The sequence below is a fragment of the Esox lucius genome, chromosome 11, assembly GCF_011004845.1.
Source record: "Esox lucius isolate fEsoLuc1 chromosome 11, fEsoLuc1.pri, whole genome shotgun sequence".
NCBI lineage: Eukaryota > Metazoa > Chordata > Actinopteri > Esociformes > Esocidae > Esox > Esox lucius.
Window position 1 is genome coordinate 32963476 of NC_047579.1, and position 16220 is coordinate 32979695.

The window sequence follows — 16220 nt, forward strand, 5'->3', positions numbered from 1 at the left end:
ATTGCCTTCAGCAAAGTGTTTGTGGGCTTTGTTGTGCATCATCTTTAGAAGAGGCTTCCTTCTGGGACGACAGCCATGCAGACCAATTTGATGCAGTGTGCGGTGTATGGTCTGAGCACTGACAGGCTGACCCCCCACCCCTTCAACCTCTGTAGCAATGCTGGCAGCACTCATACGTCTATTTCCCAAAGACAACCTGTTGATATGATGCTGAGCATGTGCACTCAACTTCTTTGGTCGACCATGGCGAGGCCTGTTCTGAGTGTAACCTGTCCTGTTAAAGCGCTGTATGGTCAGTTTCAGAGTCTTGGCAATCTTTTTATAGCTTAGGCCAGACCCGGCCCGTTGAGTCATTCTATCCGGCCCGCGATACATCCAAAACTTTTAAAATAATAAAAAATAAAAAATACCTGACAAGGTCCGCAGATTACATTACTTTATTTACTGTTCCATATTTATTTATTTTCAAATTAAAAGTCCCGTGGCACTCCCAGTAATAGGTACAGCAGTGTCATACTGTCTGTTTAAAATACTTTTACATTGAAACAAGGTATTTACATTGCTATGATACGTAGGGACCAGCACCACAAGTTATTTGTACGTACTATACGCAGACATCCCAACCTGCAAAAAGTCTTTTCAGGGAGGTATTCCGGGATATTTTAACTCATTTGCGGGCATTAGGGAGCCGCTATCAATATGGGGGACACTCCCGGAACTTCTGGAAGACTTGGGATGTCTGTATACGCAATTGATGGCTAGTGATCTCTGGAAATGAGCCTAAGAAAAGTTGATAACGAAAGCAGGGTATTTAAAAAACTATTGACAGGAAAATATTTATTTGCAGATATCGCAGGAAAAGCAACTTGCTTAATATGTTAAGCTAACGTCACAGTTTTTAAAGAGTACAATTTGCAGAGGCACTTCCAGAGCAAGCATGCAGCGAAATACAGAAATGCTACAATCACCCGATGCTACAATTCAACAAGTCCAAGCACAGATGCAGCCTCACTGATGAGCATCTTGCAGCAGTACCGCACACTGCTTCAACAGAACCGCACACTGCTTCTCCTGACTTTACCTCACTTGTCAACGCCCATACGAGGCTCTCCTGTTCATATTGAGTGAGTAGCCCTAAAAGTTGATTTCTTGGGTCTGGGCTGCTGGCATCGCTGTCGTTAAAAGCTTAAAAGCAACTAGTACAAAAAATATACTTTATGAAGTTAGATGATGGAAATTATACCAACATTTGCTTTGAGTGAAAAGCTTCAGAAGCGATTTCATAGACTTATGTCTGCCCTAATAACTATTATGCCTATAAAACTGTTATACACTATACCTTATGTAATGCAGCTTACTCTGTTGAGTTGAAAGTTAAGTTTTAAGGCAAATATGTGTTGTAACATTTCTGTTGAGTAATAACCCTAAAAAGGGATTTTTTTAGGCCTTTGCCTGCCATAATAACAATTGTTAACAGAAAATAATAATAAAAAAATTTTGTTAAAGTAAATTAAGATCAATTATGAAAACGGTGTTGTATGGAAAATAAAAATGCATAAATATAATATACAAGTTAAGAGTTAGCTATGTTGTGTGTTTTTTAGGCATGTTGGTTAAAAAAGTAATCTGGCCCACGATACTCCCTGGCATTTACAGTGTGGCCCCCCAGTGAAAAATATTGCCCACCCACTCACTTTTGTTGCCAGCGGTTTAGACATTAATGGCTGTGTGTTGAGTTATTTTGATGGGACAGCAAATTTACACTGTTATACAAGCTGTACACTCACTACTTTACAATGTAGCAAAGTGTCATTTCTTCAGTGTTGTCACATGAAAAGATATAATCAAATATTTACAAAAATGTGAGGGGTGTACTCACTTTTGTGAAATTCTGTATGTGTGTGTATACTGTGTGTTCAAGATGAATGCACTTTAGGTCACTGTTGACTGAAATCTAGTGTACAGATTTTCTAGTGCCATGTAACTGTGAATGACATTCAGTCTGCTTAGCAGACATGTACAGCTTGGAAATGCTCCTGACTATATGACTTGACTTGTATAAACTCCTACCTCACATTGTCAGGAACAACTCCAGGCCCTACCAGGTGAACAGCTTGCTGCATCTTTGTTAGTAAATCAGATGTGTTTTCAGAAGCTGAGCGCTACTCAAACCATCAGAGGATAATTAAGGGAGGTCAATGGAAGACAGGGGTGACTGCTGAGCCCATAGTTAGGAGGTGGTAGGAGGGGAGGTTAGAGAAGATTTAGGGACAGAGGGACTACCTTGAGGTAGTGGTTTAATTGGCAGGCCTAGAAGAGACAGGAAAGAGAAGCTACAATGTTAGTAAAACAGCGCTGGTACTGATTGGTAGTGGATGTAAAAAGCCACCTTTCGATATCCATGGCTATCATATGGTTATTTTTTTTTAAATAAAAGATGGCTTTATCTGCACATACAGAGAGTCTTACAGATAATCTACTCTGACGATATTCAACAGAGACCACTGTCAAGAATTTGATTCTAACAGCACTACACTCCTGTAAAGGCATTTCTCCTTTCCTGGTGAGGATCTACTGGTTTCCCAGGCAACCCACAGAGACTTGTGCACACCCGACCTCAGAGAAAGGCTGTGGCGAAGAAAGAATTAAAAACAACCAACCTACATGCAGGTCTCAGGAGACTTTGTTTCAGGACAGTAGACAAGGTGAAGAGAAAAGGTCATGTGGTTTCACTGTGTGATGCTGGGTGTAGGACTGTAGAGTAGTTTGCATGCATTAATGAGGCTGAAGGAAGGCAAAAAACAAAAAGGCTATTGGATCACGAACCCGTAGCATCTGCTAGCAAGATCCTAATCGACAACACGGTTGCCATGGTGACATGGAGCAAGCAACTATATCTCAGGGCACTCTGGTACTGAAATTTCGAGATGTAGATACGTAAACAGGAAATAATCAATTTGTTAAGGGAGGGTTTTCAGAAGTGTGTGTGTTTGTAGGTATGTGTGTGAGACAGTGAAAAGACAGCTTGGTAGGAGGCGAGAGTGTTATTCAACAGAAACCAGATATTATTCCATCCAGAGATTCAAACAAGGGAAAGTTCCTATCTAGACTGTCACAGGCACACAAACACGTTTGTTTTTCTATCCTTATGGGGACTAGAAACCTCCAAATCCATGTTCCTCACACCCTTACCATAAACAACAACAGATTGAACCAGCAACCAACACTAACCACAAGGCCAGGGTTTCTTAACAAACTCAATGAATCAACTCATCATCAAGCTTAGATTGCTACTGTCTGTGGTAGTAGCTGTAGTGCCAGGGGTGATACTAAAATATCTGTACTGTAGTATTAGTATTGCTAGGGTAATACTAAAATGTCTGTAGTTGTAGTTATATTGCCAGGATAATAAAAAACATTCTGTAGTGGTTGTAGTTATATTGCTAGGATAATGGTAAAATTTATGTAGTATTAGTATCGCCAGGGTAGTACTAAAAAATCTGTAGTATTAGTATTGCCAGGGTAATACTAACATGTCTGTAGTTCAAATTGTAGTACTAGGGTAATAGTTAAATGTCTGTAGTATTTTTTTTGCCAGTGTAATACTAAAATGTCTGAAGTAAAAGTTGTAGTGCTAGGGGTAATACTAAAATGTCTGTAGTAGTTGTTATATGACTAGGGTAATAGTAAAATGCCTGTAGTATTAGTATCGCCAGGGTAGCACTAAAATGTGTTGCCCTGGGAGACCACAGGACAAGGTTGGTGAAACCCTGCCATGGTAACAGGCCGCCCCATGTTCTCCTCACCTCAAACTTCTGCCTGAGCTCCAAGTTGACGTCGTCCATCTCAGGGATGGGAACGTTGTAGTACTCCCCTTCTTCCTGGCACAGCATCTTGTACCTACCGAGTGGACCATAGTAGCAATGGCAGAATGAATCAATGAATCAGTCCATCAGTTCATAAAGGCATCAGTCAAAACATCAATGAAGGAATCAATCAATAAGGTTAAACCCTCACAGTTATTGATACCATTACCTTGGACCAGGCGTCATACATTTGAGTGGAAGTGATTCTCCCTAGCCGTGTGCAGTTCAGTGCCCTGTATTGATGGATGTGTTTACAGTAAGTCTAGACTGAATACTGTAATGCCAACAGAAGTGCATTTCAGTTTACAGTTGGCTGCTTTGATGTGCTCTCTGCTTTCTGTCAATGGCATTTATTTTTTTGGCATGGTCTTCAGTGTGCCTGTTTAGGCACAACACAGACAGACACACACACACACACACACACACACACACCTCATAACAAGCATTAGGGACGTTCTGTATGCACTCATTGAAACAGCTATAAAGTCCAAGTGTTTAACTACTAGATGACTATGTGTTTATTTAATAATAAGAACTGCAGAAATAAATATTTTATTATTCTGGGGGGCACTGTATTTATGTACATATAGCTTCTCTTTTGTGGTGCCTGCATTTTCGTTTTTTCTATTGACACACACGCCGGATTCCTTTCACCCTATGTTTGTGAGTCTTTTGAGAACATAGTTACATACACTGATCTGAGTGGCTGAAAGATAGTGGCTGAATAGAAGGGTCTCGAGCCCAACCTCTTAGCCAGATGAATTATCCTTGGTCTCTATATTAATTAGATTAGTTATTGGCCAAAAAAAAAACATCCCAAACAAACAAGCAGAAATTCCAGACATATTAGACTTTTAGAAGTGTCATAATCATAAGAACATCAGGTAAATCTTTTTGACTGCACAGCCAAACAAACACAGCGTTAGCATCAACACCATCATCCCCACTCCCCAATGATGATGTGCACAGGGCAGCTATGTTCCCATGCATTTCCAGGAAGCATTAGCCCGTTTCCCAGTCAAAGGTCCTCTCCACATCTCATAACAGTCCTGTAAACCTGGCACGCAAGCTAAGGAGCACCAGAGGACTTAGTTATGAATATGGGTTGATATATCATTGCTAACTCCAAAGGAGAATGTTTACATTTACACATTCACGCTTGGTAGAGCAGCATACAGAATCCAGAATGTCTACTGGTTGTCCACAGTTGGGGACAGTGTCTTTCTATCTGATTAGAGCTGGCATTGTAGAACAGTCTCTATTTAACTGATTAGTGTTGTCACCACAGTAGAATGCTGACTTTGATCACAATATTCAGTACCAAAGAAATTCCAAAATTCCAAATGTTCTGCAATGAAAACTGTCCAAATACCGGCTGGGTGACATAGCGACTATTTCAGACAGACCAGGCACTTGAAAAAGCTAACACAGATTGTCAGATTGCCCTGATCTGAATGACTTCCTGGTTGGACACTCAGTGTGGAAATAAAGCAGAGGAAGATATTCAAATCTCCTAAACCCAATGACAAAATTGGGGAAGGGAAAAAAGGGAGGGATATCTGGGTGACGACCATATCCCTTCATCTATGGTATATGTGGCCCTTCCAGGACTCTGTGCTGATCACCCTTCAACATAGCTTCAATACATCACAACAAGCATTCTTCGATCTAGAACTATTCTTCAAATCCAGGAAAACAAAAAGCATGCCCTTCCACAGGAAATTACCTCTGCCTGTCTGACACACAAACATTCTCAACGGAGCTGGATCTGACTTAGAGTATCTTGATAGCTACAAGTTTCTTGCCATTTGTTTGGATCATTTACTTTGCTTCGCAGGCCTCTTTCCCTATGTGCAATGAAGCATCCTTCACCAAACCTGACAAGCATGTCACCAGAGCCGCCACAACAGTCATCACTGTGAACTACACTCTACTAAAATGGTCAAAACTGTACACACTTGCTTTGGCAGTCAAAGGTTGGTTCTAAATTGACTAAGCTGGTTAAATACATAAAACATATGTGTATACTGTATATTTACATGCACAGTTGCATCAAAGACTTGTGTTGTGCGCAGATGTGTTTTGTGCGCAGATGTGTTTTGTGTGCAGATGTGTTTTGTGTGCAGATGTGTTTTGTGTGCAGATGTGTTTTGTGTGCAGATGTGTTTTGTGTGAGAGTGTGCATGCATGACAACGTTTGCGGGTGTGGGTGCGTGTCAGTGTGTCTGTGAGAGGGAGACGGGGAATCACTGACCAGCCGCAGACAGGGGACTTGATGAGTTCAGACACACCAAAAGACATGGAACCCATGAAGTCATTCCTGGTGGTCCGGTCCCAGTCCCACACCTCTATGGACAGACGACGGTCCTTATCCATGGCCTTCAGTTTACTGGGAGGAAAAGGGGACAAAGGTGAACACAGATGCAGACACACACATAACTACACACGCACTCACACAAACATGCACACAACTCACAAGCTGAAGGATTCGTTCCAAGTGGGGTTGAGCGAAGAACGTATGGTCCTGGTCTTCTGTTTGGTCTCGTTCTTGGGGTCCGGAATGAGTTTGAGCTTCACGTAGGGGTCGGACAGACCATTAGGGTCCATGGGGATTAGATTTCTGGCTTCACCCACTGGACAGGAAGAGAACAGAGGGAGCAACAGAGAGCAAGAGAGAGAGAAAGGGCAGAAGTTCCAAGATAATCTTTTCAGTTCTTTTCATTTTAAATTCAAGTAAATGTTTTTGTAATATTTTGTTTATCAACCACCAAAGTAAAACGCTATTATGGGACGAAAATCTAATCTCCAAAAATACAAACTACAAACTTTTAGCATTAACAATCATTGTAGTGATACCATGCATGCCCCTTTGGCCTCATTGTGCATGCTGGACTGTGTACTGTGGGGCGCTGAGGTTCGGAACCAGAACTCTCCCATCACTGTGGTTTGGCCTTCACTGTCTCTATGAAGATTAAACCATTGGTACATTTTCATTCATGAGGCCATACAGCTCCCATTTTACTTATGTTATTACATCGTTCAACAGACTAATGATAAACATTGCCTGCACTCCCAAAAACAGTATTTCTTTAAGGTAATGAAGGCCTGTCATGAACAAGGTAAAAAAAATAATCATTCCTCTAATTGGAATGAGCTAAAATATATTTTAAAATTTAAAAAAAGTAGTGACATTGACTGAAATGGGGGCTGTAAATGTTTTGACCTTTAATATGCACTGTACCTCCAACAATTTAGGTTTAATTAACAACTGTATGTAAACTGTTTTGATATTGTGATTGGGTGTAACTTCTGTGTGCTGCTATTTTTGGCCAGGTCCCTCTTGGAAAACAGATCTTTATTCTCAGTAAGACTCAACCTGGTTAAATAAAGGTACAAAAGAAACCTAACATTTTGAATCTTCAGGAGCTATACATTAATTTAATTGTATACCCCTCTCACAGTACATTAAGGTGAATTACTTATTTTTGCAAAGATTTAGTTGCAAGGCTTTTATATAGTGATGAAACATAAATAGTAGTCTACAACTTCCTTTGTGGAGGGAAAAGGACAATAGTGAGTGATGGTAACAGGATGAACACAACCAGGCCAAACTGAGAGGAGAACGGTTTCATTTACGGAAACAGACCATCCCATACTCTTACTTTCATCCATTCATCTCTACTTCTCTGCTATTGGTTGACAAGAAACATAAAGCAAACCTCAGAGTCAGAGCCAATGAAACACAGCAAACCTCAGAGTCAGAGCTAATGAAACACACAGCAAACCTCAGACAGAGATAAAGGAACACACATCAAACCTCAGAGTCAGAGTCAAAGAAACACACAGCGAAAATCAGATTCAATGAAACACAGAGTCCAAGATAAATCTGGGCTCCAGTACATAGCAACAGAGACCCAACATGTCAAATTCACCATGGAGACAAGCCCTAAAGTTCAGGAATGAGGCGTCCTTAAAATGGAAAGAGTAGCGATGTCCTAGGTCATTTTGATCATACAACAAAACTGTTGAAACCAAACAAAGAACACTACTGAAACAATGACAAAATTATAACAATCTATTACAGCATCCAGCCATGGCACTGGGCTACAGTAGTGTATATGTTACAAAGGCCCTCTGGGTGTCATGGTAACTTTAAACACTGCCATCATCACCACGGCAATCTTTCCATCTCCAAGCATGCCTGATACATTATGCAAGGATAAGGAGACAGGAGCTCGTAAAGGGAAATGATAGACCGACACATTGTATGTGGATGCTTAGAAGAGGGTCATGGCGCCCAGTGTGTGATATTGTGCCAGAGAAAGAAGCTATGGCTTTGGTTTCACCCTCATGAGAGAGGGAGAACACGAGGTGAGGAGGGAGAGAGAGAAAGGAGACATGAAAAGGAGACAGAAAGGAGAGAGAGGGGAGAGAGGAGCTAGAGGGAGAGAAGGAGAAAGGAGACTGAAAGAGGAGACAGAGAAAAGAGAGAGAGGGGAGAGAGTATTTGGAGCAAGAAGGAGAGAAAGATGTTGATCAATTGTTTTCTTTGAACACTTGAACTGGGTGGAATTTTATATTACTTAACAAAATAGATAATCACCAGAAATTCTCAGAAACGGACTCATACAGTAGTACATTAATTATTTCCTAATTCATATCAAGGAATTGAAAGCTTTTTATGGTTCCATCCTAGACATAAATATTTCGGTGGTTGAGGTTGGCTGATCATGCACCGAACAGATGCCTGACTTTTGTGTTGACATGTCAACTGATCAAAGGGAAAGTTCAGGATTATTTCAAAAAAGCCCAGTAAAATTAGGCAGGCCAACTCAAACACTATTTGGAAACGCCCTTCTTAGATGTAAAGGTGCCTGAAAGATGTTACTTTTTCTTGCCCCATCAGATAGTAAAGCGTGGCTTTCCACCCATTTGAACTAATGAAATTCCCATTTATCAATATATATTTGTGACTTACAATATCCTCAAATACACATGCATAGTAAATAATAATGAGGGGGGATGCTTATATTTGTCCTGTTCCACTCACACGTACAAGTGTGTTGGTGTGAAATGGAGATGACAAAACTACACAACAGATTATCAGGAATGACATTTTGTTCTACACTAAGATGTATCACTAAGCCGTGCCTCCACTCCAGGGTTCCTCTAGAAATCTGTTGCTTCATTGAACTGCTCCCCTAAAAAGATCTCAATTACTTGTAACCGCCTTTTTAAACACAGTCAATAAGCTATATTATGTGATACTATAATTTAGAACAAGTAAAGTTCAGAACTGAAAGTAATAGGTTTTTGCTTAAAACGTGGCAAGGAGTAAAACATTTTTAATCTACATTACCAATACGTTTTTAAGTACATCTTAGTCCTAATTATGTATGGCCTTCCATGACTTCTTGTTTCACTTGGATATATAAATGAGGTAACATTAATGTAAAGTCCATTCATTATGGTGGCACCATGGGAAAAGGAAAATAACTTACAAAGGAAAAGAAACAAATGGTTGTTGACCAACAGAGACAAGGCAATGGCTACAGAAAAAAATATTAGAACTATCTTGCCAAATTGTTGGGTTCACCAAGCCTCCAAATCTACAAATCAGACACCACATTCATGTCAATAGCCTATTTGAAAAGGTTGCCATGAGAAAAGTCTATATTGAGACCAACCACAACTTGTAAGCTCCTGGAGTTTACTAAATCGAATTGGTACTTGTATGTCAATCTGGTTCTATGCTATAATGGAGTCAAATGTGTACTGTACTGTATGCAGAAATTAATGTCATACTATAAAATACTGAGGTGGATCTTTTATGTTATGGGACTGTTTTGTTTTCACAGATCCTCTTGGGTTCCCTTTGTAAGATCTACAACAGTATTAACTCTACCAAGTAGTACCACAACATTTTAGCAAAACATCTGTCTGCATCTGACAGGAAGCTGAAACCTGCCGGTAAGTAGCTCTATCAGCAAAACTGTGACCACAAGCACCCTCCGGAATCCTCAAAATGAACATTTTGTCGTAGCCATTTTGTGTCAGGACTTGTGGAATCTCAGGAATCTCATTGAAAACCTGTGGTCTGAATTAAAGAGGGCAATATATCCATATGCACAGACCACAATATCTAGAGAAGCTAGAAATATTCTATATGGAGAAATTGTTTAAGATAATTGTGTGTTCTCTAAGATTATTCTGTTCTCAAAAAATATATAAGAAAAGGCTCAGTGCCAATATCTCTAGAGTGTGCAAAGCACTGAAGTGGGTGCCAAATGTTTTAAGAAACATTAGAGGAACAGTACATGACAAATGATCTGTAGTCAAAATTAAGCAGCGCACTGTCTCATGTTGTGCTTCATGTGACCAATAGAGGGAGCCCCAGCTCTCTATTACAGACTGGATTTCATGTCTGATTCAGTGTAACACATAATGTTGAGTCCTGTCCATATGTTCCTGGAGTGCTCATTAAAAACAAACACACACAGACACCATCAAAAATAAGTCTAAGGACTCATTTCAATCCACATAGAAGTTCAGAGTTAGTGCATGATTGATATCAACATTAATACACAGGCACTCTCCAGACAGACATACAGGGATCAAAGACTCTCTGGTCGGCTTGCTGTACTGTCGTTGCTTGGATACACCAACCCAGAGCTGCATTCTGCCTTCTTTGCCTGGATTATAGTAGAGAACAGACTGTTTGACACCGGCATGTATACATATGTGTGTGTGTGTGTGTGTGTGTGTGTCTGTGTGAGAGACTCCATACAAATTCCATGACGTCTGTCACTCAGGTCTGCCCTACACACCTAATGTCTTCATTTCCATAATCTTCAATCATCTACCCGCTCAGCTTCAAAAGTAGATCATGATTGATGTTACACGGAGCAGTATTACATTGTTGGTATGTATCGTTACAGTATCTGTGAAATAACCCCATTGTTGTAAGGGTTACACACAACTACACAACCATGGTAACTATTGTTATAGTATCTGTAAAATAACCACATTGTTGTAAGGGTTACACACAACTACACAACCATGGTAACTATTTTAATAGTATCTGTAAAACAACCCCATTGTTGTAAGGGTTACACAACTATACAACCATGATAACTATTGTTATAGTATCTGTAAAATAACCACATTGTTGTAATGGTTACACACAACCACACAACCATGGTAACTATTGTTATAGTATCTGTAAAACAACCCCATTGTTGTAAGAGTTACACACAACTACACAACCATTATAACTATTGTTATAGTATCTGTAAAACAACCCCATTGTTGTAAGAGTTACACACAACTACACAACCATGGTAACTATTGTTATAGTATCTGTAAAATAACCACATTGTTGTAAGGGTTACACACAACTACACAACCATGGTAACTATTGTTATAGTATCTGTAAAATAACCACATTGTTGTAAGGGTTACACACAACTACACAACCATGGTAACTATTGTTATAGTATCTGTAAAATAACCACATTGTTGTAAGGGTTACACACAACTACACAACCATGGTAACTATTGTTATAGTATCTGTAAAATAACCACATTGTTGTAAGAGTTACACACAACTACACAACCATGGTAACTATTGTTATATTATCTGGAAAATAACCACATTGTTGTAAGGGTTACACACAACTACACAACCATGGTAACTATTGTTATAGTATCTGTAAAACAACCCCATTGTTTTTAGAGATATTAAATGCGAAACTAGGAAACTGTCACTATTATACTGTTTCAGTAACAGAATGACATTTTAGAGAGGTAGACTAATCACACTGGTGATGTTTTCCATACCATGTTAGGATTGAATGAATCTTGAAATCATTTTCATCATCTTCAACGTTAATAATTTATCCAGAAAATCCTTTCACACCAAAACCTTTGATAGTGTTGGCAAGCTTACATACTAAAGTAGCTCAAAGACCGTTTTCTCCAGGCATCTCAGATTAGGAGCACTGATGAAGGATCAGTTCCCCCCACTTTATTCATTATAATTTAAAAAGCAAAACTGTTCCCAGATCAGCACAACTCTAAGATCTGCTTCGTGAATATAGGCCCAAGTTAGTGGTGAGGTCAGGTTTGTTCATATAAACTGGACATGGCATTTCCCTCACTCAACCATCTGCCTCCTGGCAGCATAATCTTCTATGATCCTCAACTGGCTGCACATTTCCCACATTACAATCCATTCCTAAAATCATATTACAGAATATACTACTTTCTAAAAATTAAATGAAATTTAGAGAAATCTGTCCGGAACGCAGAGCAAGCAATCCTCTTTTAAAATCCTTTGAGATACAAATGTCATGTTACGTAACAAAACCATGCAGCAGCACTGTGGTAGTAATGCATGTCTGGTAATCTGTTAATGCCCCCCAAATGAGCTGGGCGGATTCTCACTCTTCATTGGTATACTGCAATTATTCCTGTGTTGAATCAACATAACATTCAATTTAACATTAGTCCAATGTCTATATGGCTTCTATACTTTTCAGTGTTAAACTGTCTCAGTGTAAAATAGGGCTATTTGACATTTTAGGTCATTTTTCTATAGTTTTAATTAAACATGTTGCAATCAGTTTTAAACTAGCCATTACAAACTTCAGTTAGAAAAACTATTGGATGTAGCAAAAGCGTGTGTGAGCATTTTTAGAAAATCCATATTTGTTTTGATTATATTTAAAGTTTATTTGGCCTAAAAAATTAAAACCTGCAAAAACATTCCTATTGCTTCCATTTATTTTTACCAACAGGGGCTAAAGCAAGATGACATTTTAAATTACTTTAAAGACAACTATACTTTGGATTAAGTTGTTCTATGCCCTTAGTCTAATTTCAAGGTGAGGACCAATGTAACATGAAGTTATATAGTAAAATTCTACTTTAAATAGAAGCTTCACCAATTGCAATTACTTTCAGAATGTCATGTGATTAATGAAGATTGAACTCTACAAGTATCTGGATAGTGAAACATTATTTAAAAAAGTATGCATTCCAGCACTTTGGAATTTGAAATTATACATTGCTATGGTTACTATAGTATGATACAAAGAATATCATGCTTGTTTCAGGGCCGCTTCAGTTTTCTCTTCAGAGTGTGGAAGGTAGGCCCGGTCAAGAACTTCACTATTATTGGTCCTTAACATTAGCAATTGAAAATGAAAAATGACTTAACGGTTAAGGTTAACTGAGGGTTAAGGTTAGGCATGACAGTACTGGTGTTAGGAATAAGTTATGGTTAAGGTTAGTCATCACTGTACTGAGGGTAGGGTTAGGAAGAAGGTTAAGTTATGGTTAAGGTTAGTCATCACAGTACTGAGGTTAGGGTTAGGAAAAAGGTTAAGGGTTAAGATATGGTTACGGTTAGTTATCACAGTACTGAGGATAGGGTTAGGAAGAAGGTTAAGGGTTAGGTTATGGTTAGTCATCACAGTACTGAGGTTATGGTTAGGAAGAAGGTGAAGGGTTAAGTTATGGTTACGGTTAGTTATCACAGTACTGAGGTTAGGGTTAGGTAATGGTTGCATTTAGTCATCACAGTACTGAGGTTAGGGTTAGGAAGAAGGTTAAGGGTTAAGTTATGGTTATGGTTAGTTATCATAGTACTGAGGTTAGGGTTAGGTAATGGTTGCAGTTAGTCATCACAGTACTGAGGTTAGGGTTAGGAAAAAGGTTTAGGGTTAGGTTATGGTTAGTCATCACAGTACTGAGGTTAGGAAGAAGGTTAAGGGTTAGGTTACAAAAACAGAAAACGCCTGTCTGAACAACACAATTCTACAATAAAACAAGGTCTTGCCTCTCGCTGGAATCAAACTCGCAATCATGAAAGAGGGTTGCGAAAACGCCCGCCCCCCATCGCCGACTACAATGCCCTTGGAAACAGACGCTCTATTTAACTATTAATACATTCATAAATGCTCCCGGTGGCCAGTTTCCAACGGTAAGGAAATGGAACTTCTCATATGTTAATACTGAACATAATCATGAGTCATTAAGGACCAATAGCACTGGGATATGTTGATATTGAACGTAACAGCAATGCTAATATATTCGTGTTGAATGTAACCGCAGTTTACAAGTTAGTTACATATTAAGGTAAGACCTGCGATGGAGGCTTGCTATGTTTATGTACTTGTGGTCATTGACCCTCCTCATGACGAAGCACCATCAAATGACTCTAGAGGCATTTTGGTTCTATTTTAGCAGACATAGCAAATATTTCTGAAAATGTTAGTATTTCTCCTGCTACTGCTGTCAGTAGTACATCACACCCGCTCAACCTTATTTCACAGATGACACGGTATGTCCTTTTATTAATATTTACTCCCTATAATTTTGATATCACTAAGAAAACCAAAATAAATTGCCACTGACCAAATACCTTTGGAGTTCACAGTATATGCAAAAGAGATAATAATCAATGCTAATCAATAATTCTACCTGCAGTTACGCATGCTAAACTATGAACCTGATGGCCATAGTTTTGAAGGGAACGTTTTACTGCATGGAATAAAACTGACAAAAATCACACTCTCAGACTAACATAAACACTGGGGTTATTTCACACTACTGATTTTGTTCACATAACTTGTGAATCAACACTAGAATGCTACACTGACAAGTCAACACTAGATAATACTGGCCTGTGTAGCATAATCTGTAGTGAGAGTCTGCTGCATCAACATTTCTCAGGGATTCCTGAGGCTTTTGGGACTGTTTCTACACTCAAGGGATGAATCAGAAAAACATTCGGGACCACGAGAATTCATGTTAAAAGGAATTCAGAACATTCACATCATTTTTCAATACAATACTACTAATCCTAAAGGAACAATTGCCCTGTGCCAAGCATTCCTCCCCTTACAGAGCTGGGTGAATGTAATGTTGGTCTGGCCTCTGAACCTCAAGTCAGCATGTCAGGTTGTATTAACTCTATGTCCTTATCTAATGTCTAGTTTCTCAGTTCAGTGGTTCGGGGGAAGTGTGTGTGTTCCCTGGCTGGGTCCTCAGATGCCCTGGTGAGGCCCTGTGGATGCTTCTGTGGGTCTGTGTTAGTGTCTGTACAGGTAGAACTGTAACTCCTCAGATGCCCTGGTGAGGCCCTGTGGATGCTTCTGTGGGTCTGTGTTACTGTCTGTACAGGTAGAACTGTAATTCCTCAGATGCCCTGGTGAGGCCCTGTGGATGCTTCTGTGGGTCTGTGTTAGTGTCTGTACAGGTAGAACTGTAATTCCTCAGATGCCCTGGTGAGGCCCTGTGGATGCTTCTGTGGGTCTGTGTTAGTGTCTGTACAGGTAGAACTGTAACTCCTCAGATGCCCTGGTGAGGCCCTGTGGATGCTTCTGTGGGTCTGTGTTAGTGTCTGTACAGGTAGAACTGTAACTCCTCAGATGCCCTGGTGAGGCCCTGTGGATGCTTCTGTGGGTCTGTGTTAGTGTCTGTACAGGTAGAACTGTAACTCCTCAGATGCCCTGGTGAGGCCCTGTGGATGCTTCTGTGGGTCTGTGTTAGTGTCTGTACAGGTAGAACTGTAATTCCTCAGATGCCCTGGTGAGGCCCTGTGGATGCTTCTGTGGGTCTGTGTTACTGTCTGTACAGGTAGAACTGTAATTCCTCAGATGCCCTGGTGAGGCCCTGTGGATGCTTCTGTGGGTCTGTGTTACTGTCTGTACAGGTAGAACTGTAATTCCTCAGATGCCCTGGTGAGGCCCTGTGGATGCTTCTGTGGGTCTGTGTTACTGTCTGTACAGGTAGAACTGTAACTCCTCAGATGCCCTGGTGAGGCCCTGTGGATGCTTCTGTGGGTCTGTGTTAGTGTCTGTACAGGTAGAACTGTAATTCCTCAGATGCCCTGGTGAGGCCCTGTGGATGCTTCTGTGGGTCTGTGTTAGTGTCTGTACAGGTAGAACTGTAACTCCTCAGATGCCCTGGTGAGGCCCTGTGGATGCTTCTGTGGGTCTGTGTTAGTGTCTGTACAGGTAGAACTGTAACTCCTCAGATGCCCTGGTGAGGCCCTGTGGATGCTTCTGTGGGTCTGTGTTAGTGTCTGTACAGGTAGAACTGTAATTCCTCAGATGCCCTGGTGAGGCCCTGTGGATGCTTCTGTGGGTCTGTGTTAGTGTCTGTACAGGTAGAACTGTAATTCCTCAGATGCCCTGGTGAGGCCCTGTGGATGCTTCTGTGGGTCTGTGTTAGTGTCTGTACAGGTAGAACTGTAATTCCTCAGATGCCCTGGTGAGGCCCTGTGGATGCTTCTGTGGGTCTGTGTTAGTGTCTGTACAGGTAGAACTGTAATTCCTCAGATGCCCT

The 16220-nt window shown here is 40.3% G+C and overlaps 1 protein-coding gene across 2 annotated transcripts in view; it reads right to left on the minus strand.

Annotated features, from left to right (window-relative positions):
- si:ch73-374l24.1 (protein kinase C alpha type) overlaps positions 1-16220 on the minus strand; it is a 163667-nt gene that overhangs the window by 22343 nt on the left and 125104 nt on the right. The window contains exons 6-9 of one of the 2 annotated variants that reach the window (XM_010897389.4): positions 6343-6499; positions 6121-6255; positions 3807-3900; positions 2284-2310 (exon numbers count right to left, since the gene is read on the minus strand). In XM_010897389.4, the coding sequence (XP_010895691.1) occupies positions 2284-2310; positions 3807-3900; positions 6121-6255; positions 6343-6499 (413 nt within the window). The remainder of the gene's footprint in view (positions 1-2283; positions 2311-3806; positions 3901-6120; positions 6256-6342; positions 6500-16220) is intronic. The other variant, XM_010897390.4, reaches the window with a different exon arrangement.